The 16,505-nt window shown below is 37.7% G+C and overlaps 1 protein-coding gene across 7 annotated transcripts in view; it reads left to right on the top strand.

Annotated features, from left to right (window-relative positions):
* The window catches only part of Rab3-GEF (Rab3 GDP-GTP exchange factor), a 1,186,669-nt gene that overhangs the window by 1,154,291 nt on the left and 15,873 nt on the right, over positions 1 to 16,505 (top strand). For 4 of the 7 annotated variants that reach the window (XM_090394443.1, XM_090394448.1, XM_090394444.1 and 1 more), the window contains one exon: positions 3,231 to 3,337. The exons of 2 other annotated variants lie outside the window; for them this stretch is intronic. In XM_090394443.1, the coding sequence (XP_090250569.1) occupies positions 3,231 to 3,337 (107 nt within the window). Of the gene's footprint in view, positions 1 to 3,230; positions 3,338 to 16,505 lie in introns of those variants that run through there. One more of the 7 variants, XM_090394447.1, reaches the window with a different exon arrangement.

Raw genomic sequence — 16,505 nt, 5'->3', positions numbered from 1 at the left:
CATCCCTGTATTTTCCTCTTGACTACTTTCTGCAAGACCTTGACAATGACTCCTGATATGCTGATCGGTCGGTAATTTGCAACAGCAGTCTTGGAACCTCCTTTATGCAGTGGAACTATTTTTTCCTCTTTCCACCCCCCTCAGGACTAACCCAGACCCGAGACTCAAATTAAACAAAATGGTCAAGGGCACTAACAATTCTTTAGCCGCTTCACATACAACACGAGCTGGTATACCATCCAATCCTACAGATGTATTCACATTAAGGTTTTGTAATAGACTATTCACCTCCACTTCATTCACCACAATTCCCATGTAAGCTGTTGTTGCAAGAGTATATCATCCAGGTGGTATTGCATTCCTGCAATACCACCTGGATGATATACTCTTGCAAAGTGCTTTCTCAGTAATTCCACTATATCAACTGATTCGGTTACCTCCCTACCATCGGCATTCCTTAAAATTATTCTGCCGTATACATTTTTTCTTTTACTTGCAACATATCGAAAAAACTGTTTGGGATTCTCTTTAGCTTGCATGGCTAATTCCCTTTCATAATCTGCTTTTGCATTTCTTACCACACTCGTTACCCTTCTAGCCTGTGCTTTATACTGTTCGTGTACCTGCAGGTCACCTTTCTATTTAAATTCCCTCCACAGCTGTTTCTTCTTTTTTTTGCAACTCAAGCTTAATGGTGTTATTCATTCATTTAACCCTTACTTGATTTACTATTCAGACTGTAAGTATACAGTCAGCCATTGCTTCATGCAAACACTTCTTAACCACCTCCCATGCACTATCAACATCCAGCCCTTGCAGTTTTACATGCCATGGCACTGAACCAAGCAATTTCCTAAACTTGTCTTACTTACCAGCCTGGTAATTCGACATGTAAGCATGTAAAAATTTTGCATGCAGTTTTACATGCCATGGCACTAGGTCAAGCACTGTCAAACCCCTAGTGTTTTCCATTATATGCTGTCGCAAATAGTTATCCTTTAATAACTGCATAAAATCCAATTCTTCCTCCCATGTGTCCTCTCCTCCTTCCAATCAATGTTACCATAGTTGAAATTTCCATAATAATTACCCTCCTAGCCTGTGCTCTCTTCTCTATCCTGCAGTTCAACTTCTATTCTCCTTGGCTGCAGTTCATCAGTTATCATCATCTATAACACTCCTCCCCCCCATTTTATTCTCTCTCTGTCCCTCCTGAACATACTATACCCCTCACATTCTATCCCACTTCTGTCAGCCATGTTTCACTGTTGCCAATAACCTGTGTCTAGGAAGAGCCAACCAAGGCCAAAAATTCTTCCTTCTTGTTCCTAATATTCCTGGCATTAGTATACATGAAATGCAGAAGCTCGTTAGTCCTATCCCTATCTTGATGCCTTATACTAACTATCCCATTCTGATTTGTTGTCCTTCATATTAGCTGGGGCATATTATACACATTCTTACACTCAACTGCCTCCCTGAAGACATATCCATTATGCATATCCAGATAGGTAATGTATAATGTATAGCATTATGAGCATCTGAAAGGTAATGTGCTTTGTATTATGAGATAGTAAGGAAAATGATGCGAGTTCATCAGCCTCTTTTACAAGTAGCCCTGTTGTAAATACTTCATGTGCAAGCTTTGTTTGCTTACATGTTGATAAAAGATTAAACAAGAATATAATTTCTTGTCAGGTTTAATTTAATTTGTAACCAAGTGAAAAAACTTTCTATAGAGTTTTGCATGTAAAGTGATGAATAAATGGATTGCATTCCTGGAATGGATGGTAAGTGCTCCAAACCAAATATTTTCAAGATGTGTTATAATAGAAGTTATGGCCTCTAGTGATTTTGCTGTCTGTAGTAAGTTAGACTCCACAAGGACCTAAAAGTAACACAAATACTATAAGATATATGGAAACTTCTAAATAATACCTCAGTACAAAAAAAAAAAAATCATAAACCAGTAATTATTCTTAACCTTTTTGAGTTTTAATGGGTTGGATATCTTCTAGGTGCATATCTTCTCCTGCTATCACAACAAGTTGCATGTTTACAACTTGTGATAATAGAGCTTTTTATTTATTTATTTTTTGTGCATAGGCAGAGCTCTTAGCTTTTTTAGTCCTGACAAATGTTTTTGAAAATAAGGAGCCAGCCAGTCTCCAACCATCAGCCATCACTAATAGTGAGCTTAAGCTACTAATGAATCAAGGCACAAAGCAGATTGATTTGATTTTTTATTTTTATGGCACAAAGACATCAAAGGTCATACTGTGCCAAGACATAGGTTACAGCAGTACATATGGTAAATGGTTAGCAGGACAATCACAAACATCTATACAGTTGGTGGAATTCGAAACTGCAGCTGCTTGGCTAGAGAACAGATACACTAACCACTCTGCCAACCAGGCCGGCCGCTATAGCAGACAACTTCTCCCAATGGCCAATCTAATACATATACTTGTTGTAGTTTAGGGCCAATCTAATACATATACTTGTTGTAGTTTAGGGCCAATCTCAATGGCCCTAAACTACAACAATGTATTAGATTGGAATAATAGTGAGCATTGTACAGTCAATTTTTGAGTTGTAAGGGTAAAAAAAACTGAGTTTTCAGGAGGGAGATCCTGTATTATAAGTAAGGAAACCCTACTTAACAGGATTTATTTAATCTCATGCTGACTAGAGGAACTTTTTCTAGGAATTTCTAGTCTGGCATGTTAGTCAATGGGAAATGGCTGAAGAAATCCCTAGAAACACTTTCTCTAGTCACTTTGGGTTTAAAAAAATCCTGTTTTATAAGTTGCTAAAATAAAGCTATAAATATGATCTAATTCATAGTATAAAAAAAATTCCCAATTTTATTCCCTTGTCAGTACTACCTATTTATGATACTTCAGTTAAAATATTCCACAAAATAATTATTTAATGTTACTTAATGCTTAGTAACTTTAATACTATTGTGCACTATATTTTGTTAGATGGTTCATGTGTGGATCGCCATTCAAACAGACAGAAAATTTCTTTCTTCTCTGCTTCTTTAGAATTCCATAAAAATCAATCAGAAAGCCATTCATAATGAAGTTTTTTTCAAAATGTCACTGCATAAATCCATGTATTAATTTATCTTTGAATCCAAATAGTTGTAGCAGTTACATATTCGATACATACACAAGATTTTAAGAAATATTCTGAAATTAATGCTGAGAATATTTTTCATACAGGCGGCGATCACATTAATGTCAGTACATCGTGTCCTTGCTGTCCGGCTGGCCCAAACCTTGCATCATTCCTTGTGTGACCTCTCTGATCTTAACCCTAATAATCAGTGGTGTGGTATCAATGTCTTTTGTTGGCTTTTTATATTGTTTTTATTTTTTTACCCTGCATTATGTTGTGTTTATTTGTGTGATGTTCCCTGTTTTTGTTTATTTTTTGTGTCAAAAACAACAAATAAATTTATCTGGCTGTATAGGAGAGTGAAACAAACTATGTTTTCTTTTGCTCTTCCCCCCCCCCCCACCCCATACAGCCAAACATAAAACATTCAACAGGATGGTTTTCGCCTCTCTTCCGTTGAAGGTATGCTGCTTGAGCCACGCAATTACCTGCATCCTCACTTTTATGCCTGTTTACTTTAAATGTTTTGCATTTTCAGTGGTACGAGATGGCACAAGTTTAATATTTCTGATGAAATTATGAGTCTGTTTTATTTAATTAAAACACACAAGTCAAAAATTATTTCTTTACCCAATATCTGCATCTAAGTTTACTTAAATAAATCTTAAAGAAACAATTAAAACTTTGAACATACAAAATACGTCAAGCCAGAATTTTGAAAATGAATATTTAATTATTGAAATTTTCAACATCTTATAACAGAATATGAGAGTGAAGCATACAGTGACAATTACATAAAAGCTATGCAGGTGTCTTTCAACTTTGAATACAATATCTGCTGTAAGACCAGATTCGCTAGTTTTTAATGTTGCTTAATGTTACCAAGGAGTCCAAAGACTCATTGAGGGAGGGCACCTACTCTACCACTCAATCCACCAGATACATCATCTACACCAGTGTTTCTCAAACTTCAGATATCCGCATACCCCTTCTTAAATTTTCATTATTATCAAGTACCCCCTAATTAATTAAATAAAAAAAAATAAATTCATTAATTAATTAAAATTAATAAATTAACTTAAAATATTAATTAAAATTAAATACCTGTTCATGTAAACAAAAAATATGATTTATTTTTAAATTTTGGTCTTCTAGAGATATCAGACGAGACACTCATCAATTTCATTTGATCCAGATGCAATATCAACATTTTCTTGTTGCTTACAGCTGTTTGTATTTGCTATATTGCTCTCTTTTGGAGGTTTTATAAATCCAATCTTTAACGAATGATCCATACGTAAGAATTTGAAAGCTAAAAAAAATTACTGTATTTACTCCAATATAACTAACTTTTTTCCCAAAATTAAAGCTAAAAAATTGCGTTGCGAGATATGTGCGGGAATTTTCGGAAACTAAAGTTTTCAGAAAAAAACTTGAAATGGTGCGACTTACTAAGAAGCACCTACTCACTATCACTACTTTTGGCATTGAGAACAGTTTGTTTGTGTGCATCATCAAATAATCCATCCAGATAGCATCATCTTCTTTCCCATTATTTCAAGCAAAAATTACCAATAATTTACAAGGCTTGAGATTCGTAGAGCAGCGAAGAACTGCATATGATTGGTGCGGTATTAACAAAAGATCACTGAAAACCAAAGACAAATTAGCATTTCAGCAGTTGAGTTGAAATGCTAATTCCCTTCAACCAAATTCCATAATATCTGAAACACATTCACTATATATTTGTTAGTTTTAACACATTAACGACGGGGGTGGTGTCGAGCAAAACCATATGTTCCACCGGCAACATATGGTTTTGCTTGGTCTATAAAGCAGTTTCTGTTGGAGAGGGGGATGCGATTCATTAGTTAGTGCCATTTTATCCTGGTTGTCTCTAATTGCACTGTTGAAAAATATAATGATCCTTGAATTATGCATAGCTGAAAATTGCCACGTAACCCCTAACGACCTTTCGATCCCCCCCCCGGGGGGGTACGCGTACCACACTTTGAGAAACACTGATCTACACCAACACCATCTACTGCCCACCACCACCAGTATTTTCACAGACAATCACAAACATCCATGTCCACTGCTGGATTCTACCCGCAGCCTTTTTGCTGGAGAGTGGATACGCTAACCACTCAGCCAACCAGCCCGTCAGTATAATTCATATAATTTGGAGGATGGCTGTTGGATAGATATCAAAAAGTGGTATATAGAGGGAAAGAATCGAGATGAAAACAGGTGACTGATGGTGTGCTGCAAGGTTCAGCGTTACGACCATTGCTGTTTAATTTGTACATAAATGATATAGGAAATACCATTTATGGGAATGTTCAGTTGTTTGCTGATGATGCAAAATTAGGTAGATTAATAGTTAATCTGGGCGATGTGGAGAGCTTGCAAGACAATTTAAATAGGCTATCAGTATGGGCAAAAGTGTAATGTCTGTCATTATCGTGTCAGTATAGTGTCAAGACCTGTAAACTTATGCATTTTGGGATAAATAGATTACAAGCCATGTATCGCATTGATGGCACTGTTACTCCAAGAAATAGATGAAGCTAGAGATTTAGAGATGGTGGTGGTAGACAGAAAGTTAAAGTTTAGAGAACATATTGCTAAGTATCCCATATGATTACTTAGCTATTGAAGAACACATTAACAAGTAGAGCTAAGGAAGTTGTCATTCCTCTTTATAAGGCCTTGATACACCCACATCTGGATTACTGTGCTCAAGTCTGATCCCCTGGGTTTCTAGGGAATGAGGAAGCAGTGTAGAGGATTCAGAGGCTAGTAAACAAGATGGTGAGTGGCCTGTGGAATGTTCCTATGAGGATAGATTGGGGTGTGGTTTTCAGAAGTTGACTGATAGGAGAAAAAGCGGGGATATGATAGAAACATTTAAGTTGCTTAATAGGATAGATACAGGGGAAATATTTTAGCACTTGGCTAGAGGGACCACAACAAGGGGTCATCCAAGGAAGTTGAATAAAGGTATGGTTAGTAGGGATGCGAGGACTCAATTTTTTGCTTGGAGAGTTGTAAAAGAGTGGAATGGGTGGTGAGTGCTTTTTCTGTTAATGGGTTCAAGGAGAGGTATGATAGATTGGGTCTCCTGCAATGAGTTTCGGACTCCATGGAGGTGCCTGTATAAAATAATAATTTATTCTATAATTGTAAAGTAATTCCAACAGATCAAGTAGCACAGCAACACACACTGGTGTGCGCAGACTTTAAAATAAGATTGAAGATAAGAGCCTCTGGATGCCATGGGATGAAGACAATTAAGTGGTTTTGCTTAAAAGAGGACAGTGTGAGGAATCGTTTTAGGGAGAGGGTGTTAGAGAGGATTTCGGATGGACTGGAAAGTGTACAAGATTGGTGGAAACATAATTCAAAAGTAATCTTGAGCTGTGCAATCGAGGTGCTTGGTGAGACATCTGGAAAGATGAGAGAGCAGAAGGAGGGTTGGTGGTGGAATAATAATGTACAAGTGACAGTGACAGCTAAGAGGAAGGCAAAGCAGAAGTGGGATGAGTCAAGAGTGGAAGAGGACAGAGAGAGAAAGCAAGAAGCCAAGAGAGTTGTGGCACAGGCGAAGGCCATGGCATATCAAGATCTGTATGATCAATTAGAAACAAAGGAAGGACAGAGAAAAACTTACCAACTAGTGAAATGTAGAAATAAAGAAGCAAAGGACATCTTACATGTGAGGCAGATCAAAGACGCTGAAGGAAGAGTATTATGGAGGGATGTGGATATAAGAAACAGATGGAAAATATACTTTGAGGGACTTTTGAATGAGGAAAATGCAAGGACTCACAGAGAAGATGGGCAGCCTTCTGAGGGGATGGTGCAGAACATCAGTAGAGTGGAAGTGACGGAGGCCATGAAGAGGATGAGGAATGGAAAATCGGTGGGCCCCGACAGAATTCCAGTGGAGGCACTGGGGGGGAGAGGGAATTGACCTGCTGTGGGACCTGTTCATGGAAGTTTGCCAACAGGAAAATATACCTGAGGAATGGAGGGAGAGTACTCTTGTCCCCATCTACACGGGTAAAGGGGATGCGCAAGACTGTAAAAATTACAGAGGAATAAAGTTGATGTCCCACACAATGAAAATCCTAGAAAGGGTTCTTGATGGTAGATTGAGGAAGGAGGTGGAGATTGCAAAGGAACAATTTGGCTTCATGCCTGGTCTGGTAGATCAACAATAGATGCTATCTTTGGGTTACGACAGATGATGGAAAAGTATCGAGAGAAACAATGGGAGCTACATCTGGCATTTATTGATCTGGAGAAAGCATACGATAGAATGCCAAGGCAAGAAGTCTGGAGGTGTCTTAGGGAGAAGAAGGTTCCGGAGAAATATGTCAGGTTGGTGCGGGAAATGTATAGAAATGTGAAGACAAGTGTTCGGACCTGTCTGGGACAGACAGAAAGTTTTCAAGTAACACTTGGCTTGCATCAAGGATCAGCATTAAGTCCGTTTCTGTTTAATATTGTGATGGAGGTGGTAACAGAGGAGGTGAGAGAAGATGCGCCTTGGACAATGTTGTATGCAGGTGACATCTTGCTGTGTGCAGATTCAAGAGAAGAAGCGGAAACTAAACTGGAAAGATGGAGAAAAGTACTGGAAGAGAGAGGTATGAGACTGAGCAGAAGTAAGACAGAGTATATGTGTTGCACAGTGGGCGGCAGACAGGAGACAGATCTAGAGCTGGAAGGAAATGTCATCAGGAAGGTGAGAGAATTTAGATACTTAGGTTCAACAGTGGAAGAAGATGGAGGAGCTGAGAAGGAAGTGGGATGCAGGATACAAACGGGTTGGAGGAACTGGAGGGAGATGGCTGGAGTGTTATGCGATAAGAGGGTGCCGATCAATCTGAAAGGCAAAATCTATTGGACAGTAGTGAGGCCAGCTATGACATATGCTATAGAAACTGTGGCCCTGAGGAAAAATAACATCAGCAGGATGGAAGTAGCAGAGATGAGAATGCTTAGGTGGATGTGCGGTATGACCAGAAAGGATCGTCTGAGAAATGACTATGTGAGGGGAACAGTGAAAGTTACGAACTTAGGAGCGAAAATACAGGAGGCAAGGTTGAGATGGTTTGGTCATGTGATGAGGAGGGAGGATGAATATGTGGGAAGAAGGGTCATGCAGATGGATGTTCAAGGAAGGAGGAGGCGTGGACGGCCAAAGAAGAGATGGAGGGAGCTGGTAGAAGAGGACTTAAGGATGAAGAACTTGGATGTGGTGACAGCCTAAGACAGGAAGGTGTGGAGGAGACTCATTATCAACAGTAACCCCACTTAAGTGGGAGAAGCTGCAGACGAAGAAGAAGATTCTATAAAATAACTAGATATTCTAATGAACAACGAGTCGTTTTAGTTAGAGTATAAAATAAGAATTTTATCTTTATCCAGGTAATTTATGAAATACCTAGGCATTCTGTATGTATTTATCATCATTGTATGTATGTACATTTTTGCTGATACTTCATGGATAGACTGTCCAAAATGTGCAAAGCTCTGGGATGTTTTTCAGGCACTGAGCATTCCTTCAGTTTATTTTGTAGTGCTTCTTTATACTGAGTTTGTATGGTAAGAAGAGCTAGGTCATTCCAGTGGTATTTGTGTTTTTCTTGTTTTAGGTGTAAAAGCACTGAGATGAAGTTTTTTTATGCACTTACTATTCTATGATCGGAATTTCATTTTACACATTTATAAGCTCTCCAATTTTAAGCTGATCTCATCCACTTTCCATTGATTAAAATATGAGCAATTTGTGATCTTGTTCCATTTAGATGTTCCCAGGTCCATTTTTTTCTTTGTTTATGTTGAAATGTGCTCTCCAGATTGACAACATTATAATTGTTGCACAGTTCAACTAGAAGATATTATCCATTTTCATTTGTTGTACTATGGTACATGAAAGGCCCTATATTTTTGTGATTCCTGAAACATCTGATCATATTTGTGCATTAAAATCTCTTCCTATGTGGAGATTGTGTGTTGGAATATAGAGAAAGTCTAAGAGTTGATTGTAGAAAGCATTCTTGGAATTTTCATCTGAAGTCTTGGTGGGTACATAGGTACTGGCTATTGTTGAACTGGAGTTTGAGTTTAAAGTTATGACTATTATTCTCTTGGAGACTTTGGAGTAGATGAGATGACTAGATTTTGTCTGTTAATGGGTTCAAGGAGAAGTATGATAGATTGTATGGATAGTTTGGGGTCTCTGCAATGAGTCTTTCGGACTCCATGTAGGTGCTGTATAGATGAAGCCCTTTGATTAGAAAGACCTGAGTTCGATTCTTGTCCATGACGTGAGGAACCTTTATCTGGTTTCTTTTAACTAAAAGTGAGTTAACCAGTCTCATATGTTGGTGGAGGTTTTTTTTCTCCTTGTAACGTAGGTTTTTCATTTCTCAAAACAGTCAAACCGGTTCTCATGAACAAACATGGCTACAGTCATAAATACTTACGGTATGGCAAGGAAGGCAATGGGAAACCACCTTGCTTCATAATCATCTCCCTAGTACAGTAACATATTGCTACCCCCACCAACCATAAGGTAAGAGAAAGTACAATAGATCCTTTTGTTGACTAGGATTTCTTCCATTACCAGATTTGCCTACTGATGAATAGATGAAACTCTATTTCTGGCAACTTGATGTGACTTCATTCCATTTGAAATCTGTTCTCCAACTGTTTTCTTGAATGCAGACTGCATCATGGCTTGCTGACTCTGCTGTGGTGCAAAGTTAATGAAATTTTCCAGATTTCAAGAGGGTAGAACAATGTAAGTGGACATGATGAGTGGGTTTCTAAAAAGTTGATGTTTTGAGTGTCTACCCCTTCCTTTTTCAGCTTTTGGGCTTCCTTGAAGGTTTTCGCTAACAGGCTTCATAACTTCTCTTTACGAAAAAGGAGTATATGGGGGGGGGGGGAGTTATGATAAACACCTAGAACAAAAATTATATTAAAGCAACTGATATAGCCACAAGAAAGAACATATCTTATTAAAACCCTTTAACACCCATGTTTCATCAAATTGTAATCATTTGTTCTTTTTCTTTTAGGATATATACAAATTCATAAAATAAATTAAGCATTAAGCCCCCCCCCCCCCTCGTAGGTTGCACTACACGATTTTTCTGTATATCTTATTCCTTTTGTAATTAGCAATAAATCCACGTGGCTGGTGAATATATTCACCAGCCACGTGCCCACTGGATGTATGCCCAGTGTTTTGGGGGCGTACCAACTGAGTGAGAGGTGTGGTGAACAATTAGAATAACTAAGTCATTTTAATTAAAGTATATAAAAAATAAATATTGGTTGCCAAAATATTGCAGTGGTCCAATTCTAAAATAAATAAAAAATCTGCTAATGTCTTTTATTTCCTTATAGGGATTAACCTCCCTACCGACTGAGGTGTATGAAATAGTGATACCAAATTGCCCTTCTTATCCATGTTATTCAACGGATGTTGCAGAATTGTATCCAGATTTAGCTGGACACGTCTAAATCTCATGGCCAGTTGGGGGGTTAAGCAGTGAGGTCATTTTAGTCCTATCTAATTTTTGAAGATTGTATGAACAATTCATCTTCACCATAGCCAATCATAGATAGCTGGTCCAATACTATCACTAATTTTAAAAGGCCTCCAGTGAAGAGATGGCAAATATGCTATCATCTCTTAGTTCCTAACCCTAACGTACAATATGTTATTGTCTGAGACAGTATGGGTTCTACGGTCAAATTTCTTGAGTTTATGAGACGAAAAACCAAAGTTTCCAAGAGGAAAAACTTGCTTGCTCATACCAGAGATCAACTAACTCAAGCCCAATCAAAGAAAGGCTTAGAAATGCTCTTCTAATCGGCAACTAGAAATGAACTTGGGCTTTCTTCAGACACCCACTCTATGGATACAAATGCAACTTCCACTGAGCTACACAAGCCTTAACACGTTCACTGCCAACTACAAGTATACTCATAGTTGGTATATGAGCCACGCAAGCCAGCTACGAGCATACTTGTATGACACTTACTGCCGGCAACAAGATTACCCGTACTGACCTTGAAGAAGTGAAAATGCTTGGCTTGAGGAGCTAGCAGCAAAACTGTGTATACTCATAGATGGCATATGCTCTGCACAAGCCAGCTACGAGTATACTCGTATGTCAATTACCGCCGGCAACGAAATTACCCATACTGACCTTGAAGAAGTGAAATTGCTTGGCGTACGGGAACAAACTATGCTGAAGTAGTGTGGCAGCGAACGTGTTAATTTCTAAAATAAAGAATATAATTTTCATTTTCAGGAATTTATAAGTTCAATGAATACAAATGAAGAACATAATGGTAAAAGTAATTTGCATTAATGCAAATCATGTGAAAAGAGGCATTTGTTTATTTATTTGCACATAATAAACTATAAATGGCATTTGAATTGTAAATGCTTCTTTTCATACATAACCATTTTGTAGTCTGGCATCTTTGCTTACACACACTTTTCAAAAAACTATGATCTCTATCTGTTTATTGCAGATATAGATATTATTCGAGGAAACACTTTTTCTGGCAGCACTTCTAAAGTCAAAATAAGTTTTTCCTTATAAACACCTAATTGTGACTTTGCATATAGTTAATTTAGAATTCATGAAAACCATCCACAGTTCTGTATTCTCATTGCTGATACAGTACTTGAGCCTTCTGGATGTCTATGTATGCAATTAATGTCTAAATGAAGTTTAAAAAAAATTAAAAGTTCTGGGAAGCAGGTGCCTTGTGATTACAATATTATGACATTCTCATGGCTCAAGAGATAGAAAAATTAACTGTACCAATGAAAACTTCAGATGCCAATATATTATATTATATCACTGAAGAAGATTTATTTGAAGTTTTATGTGACACCCACTTATTAGTTGGTCATGGAGGTAGAGATACAGTGATTAAGGAATTAGACAGGTATTATAAAAATAGAACATAGGCAAATATAAAGGTGGTCTTTTTTTTTTTTTTTGAAGCATGTGAGCAGATAAAGAAAATTGATAACACCAACTTTCCAACCAACAGGTTGTGGTTTCAAATCCCACCATAGGCATGTATGTTTCTTCTCTGGAAGTTTATATAGCTCCTTGAGTTGTATAAAGATTGTCTTTAAAAAAAAAAGTGTGGTATACTGAAGCCATTGGTATTTTTTCCAGTTAATAGTTATTGTCAAGAATATTTAATAGATTTTTCACTCACACTCTGATGGAAAGTGCAAGTTTATAACAGAATATTAAACTGTTTAATGAAATTTGTAGTGGTAAAAATCATTACAAAATAAATGAGCAGAAGAAATTTCATCCAAAATACTTGATATTTGAGCTGTCAGGAATTCTTCAATCTAATGGTAGAGAATTTTTTAATTAAATAATAGAAAACTTGCACAATATGTGACCAGATTTCAAAACTGCATAACAAACCAATGTGCAATTCTTGTAGACAGGCTTATACGTTGGTTACTCATAACTATTAATTTTCCAGGAATTAACAACGTATACTAAAATATTAATTAGACTTTAATTAATACTTTCCTATATTTTGGCAACGTTGCATTGCCATCATTAAGGATCATGAAACACAATGATATGTGCATGTACCAATACTGAGCAAATGAAGCTGAAGAGAAAGCAGCAGAAGTTGGGCCTAGAGTCCTAAACAGTGTCTACTAGTGGGCTAAATTAGGTAGTCTTGGTGGTTGGGCTGACAATTTTAGAATGTCATCATCATCATAATCATGTGTGTCAAGGATTTAGGATGGCTTGTTCCGGCCTTAGAAGTCATTGTTGAATCGTTTAAGAGGACATCCTGGTTTTCTTTTTCCTAATGGCTTGTGCTTTAAGGCTTAGAATGTATGCTTTCCAAATTCAGGGCAGTCTCATGCACCCAAATTTGTTGAGGTTTGGAAAGTTTTTTAGGGCTGAGGCAGATTAGAAGAATAGCCTTTCATATTTGTATTTGCTGCAGTGTAATAGAGTAGCTTCTTGCAGCGTATCCTGTGGTGGGTGTCCAAAGCATGGTCAGCAAGTCCTAAATGGCTGTATTGGTGGAACCAGATGTATAGTCCTTGGCAGTTCAGATATTCTGATATTGGCTTCCCTGCCTGTTTGGCCATAGTAGGACAGTTTGCAACTGTAATCAAGGAACCTGGTATACTCTTCGTAGGTCTAGGGGGAAGTGGCTGCTCTTTGGTAGAGCGGATAAGAAATGCCAATTTCTTATGTGGTCTGTAAGTGGGTGTACGGTCGTATTTCCTTAGGATTTTTGTCAGTTTTTCTATTGTGTCCCAGAAATCCCATATATGAAATGGTGATAGATTATGAGTAATCTCTGCTCTAAAGGAAGGGGGGGGGGGGGTTTGCAGTTACAGGATTTCAACAGTTTTTGGATTTTGGAGGAATTGTAGCCATTGGCTAAGAAATTGTTAAGGATATGGTTAAGTTCAGTAGTTAGGGTACTGTTATCAGAACTGATTAATTTTTCCCTACTATATATAGGGTTTTTATAATCCCATATTGTTGGGAGGGGGGGGGTGACTGCTGGTGAATATATCCACCTGTGTAGGTTTTCTGTAAACAGAGAATGCCAGGGATCCATCAGGCTAGCATGTAATCAGAGTGTCTAGGAATTGGACATTGTTGTTTTCCTTTTCCAATGTAAACTGGATCCTGGGGGTGTTGATTGTTTAGATGTGTTAAGGGATTGTGGAGTGTCAGAACACATCACAACATACAAAATAGTAATTACCAAAGTGAATAAGGGAAATGCCACTCCCTATAGACTATGATCCCACAGCACACAAATCAGAATACTCCATAGGCTCCTTAAAAAGCCATTCTCCATTTAGCCACAGGGCCTCTTGGCCTAAAACCTTGTAACTCTAGACCCCCCCCCCCACAGATATATGGACTATCAAAAATCCATAAACAAAATGTGCCATTATGTCCCGTTGTGGATGGCAATGATTCACCCACATACAAATTCGTCAAACATTTAGCCAAAGTGCTCACACAATATACTGTCAACACACCTTCACATAAAAAAACTCAGCTCACTTTAAAGCCATTATAGAAAACCTCCCACTCCAACACACTGACATAAAAGTCAGTTTTGATATTCACCAATTTCCCACTTAAAGATACCTTAGACCTCATCCAAGCCATATTTATCGGCCTGGTTGGCCGAGTGGTTAGCATATCTGCTCTCCAGCCAAAAGGCTGTGGGCATGGATGTCTGTGCCATTCATAAACACTCTGATTACAGAGTGTTTATGAATGGATTCCTAGCATTTTCCATTTACAGAAACCTACACGTACAGGTAAATACATTCACCAACAGTCACATGCTCTCTTCCAACAATATGGGATTAAAAACCCTATATAACAGGGCAAACTTAATCAGTTCTGATAACAGTGCCCTAACTACTGAACTTAATCATATCCTTAACACTTTCTTAGCTAATGGCCACAACCTGCAAAAAATAAAAAAATGTTGAAACCCTGTAACCACAACCCCACTCCCACTTCAGAGCAGAGATTTCTGGGGCATATCCAAAAAACTGACAAAAATCCTAAGCCAATACAATGTTGCAACCACTTACAGACTACATAAGAAATCGGCGTCTCTCTTATCTGCTCCACCAAAGTCCAGCCACATCCCTTAGACCTACCAAGAGTATACCAGGTCCTTTGCAGTTGCAAACCAATATCAGAATATCTAAACACAAGGACTACATCTGGTTCCACCAATATAGCCACTCAGGACTTGCTGACACAACTTCCTGCAAGAAGGCCACTCTATTACACCTAAACAAATTTGGGTGCATGCAACTGCTCGAAATTTGGAAAGCATACATTCTGTGCTTTCAACCCATCAGCCAAGACTCCCCAATTTAGGACTCTAGGCCTGACTTCTGTTGCTCTTTTTCAGTTTCATTTACCCAACGTTAATGTCTGCTTGCCCATATCATTATTTCTGATCCCTGATGATGGCAATATAATGTTGTCAAATAGGAAAGCATTAAATAAAGTCTTTTATAATTGATATTTTAGTATACATTATTATTTCCTGAAAAATTAATAGCTAAAACCAAGGTGCAGTCAAAGATAGTGTGGAAAGTGCACCTCAGAATATTGAAAATATATTGATGACATGGATGCAAGGTAATCCTAAGGTAAATAGAGTATGGCACTGTCATTCGTCCACTTTATGAAAGATGAATCATATCACTCCGTATGTCTGGCACTGTACCAAAAGAAGGTTTGTCTACTTCAACATGACCTATAAATTTCTATAGCAAATACAGATATAATTTAAAATGTAGAAATGGAGAGTGAGAGTTCTTAAAACTTGAAATGTGTATACTATGTTTTAAAGAATGCAAGCATGCATGCATCTTCATTCATTGCAAACAGCCTTTGCATGTAATACATGGATTAGATGATGATGACAAGCCTGATTGGTTTGGCTCAAACAGATTGAGTCTTTATATGGGCACGGAGTCCAAAGACTCATCGTGGATCTCCCACACTAACTTTCATATACACAGTACTTTCATACTTCAGCTTAAATTCATTCATATCTAATTCTGGCAATTCATTCCACTCATTTACCACTGTCTATGCAAAAAAATCTAGTCTGCACACTTTTACTAACCACACTCTTACACAACTTCCATTGATGATCCTAGTTGTCTCTCTGTTTGTCACATATTGAAAAATTTCCCTTGTGTCAATCTTACAAAACCCCTTTAATATCTTATAAATTTCTATCAAGTCATGTTTTTTGCCTATCAACTACACTTTGCAACCCATAGGGAGCATTCCACAGACCTGTGACCAGCTTGGTTACTCATCTCTAAATCCTCTCCACTACCTCCTGATCTCCAAATCTGTGCATCATAATCAAGATGTAGCCAAATCATAGCTTTATAAAGAGGGATAATAACCTACTTTCTTTACTTGTTAATGTGTTTTCAATATCCAGGTAATCCCCTTGAGTTATTTTTACCAACTTTTGCAATATGCTCTCTGAACTTCAACTCTCTCTCCATTATTATCTCCAAGTCCCTGGTCTCATTAATTTCCTGCAATCTAGTACCATCAGTGTGATACAGTGTGTGTAACCTTTTTAATTCAAAGTATATAAACTTAAATTTGCAACATTAAATTGACAGTCATTATCATCACAATGCCAATTTATTTAAATCATCCTGCAGGATATCTGCATTACCTTTATCAACTATTGAAATCCCCAGTTTTGCATCATCAGCAGAAAACTGAATATCCTCTGCATTAAACCTTTCCCTA

The sequence above is a fragment of the Typopeltis vanoorti genome, chromosome 6 (assembly GCF_054136105.1).
Source record: "Typopeltis vanoorti isolate ZY-2024b chromosome 6, IOZ_Tvanoo_1.0, whole genome shotgun sequence".
NCBI lineage: Eukaryota > Metazoa > Arthropoda > Arachnida > Uropygi > Thelyphonidae > Typopeltis > Typopeltis vanoorti.
This window is presented reverse-complemented; position numbering and strand designations above follow the sequence as displayed.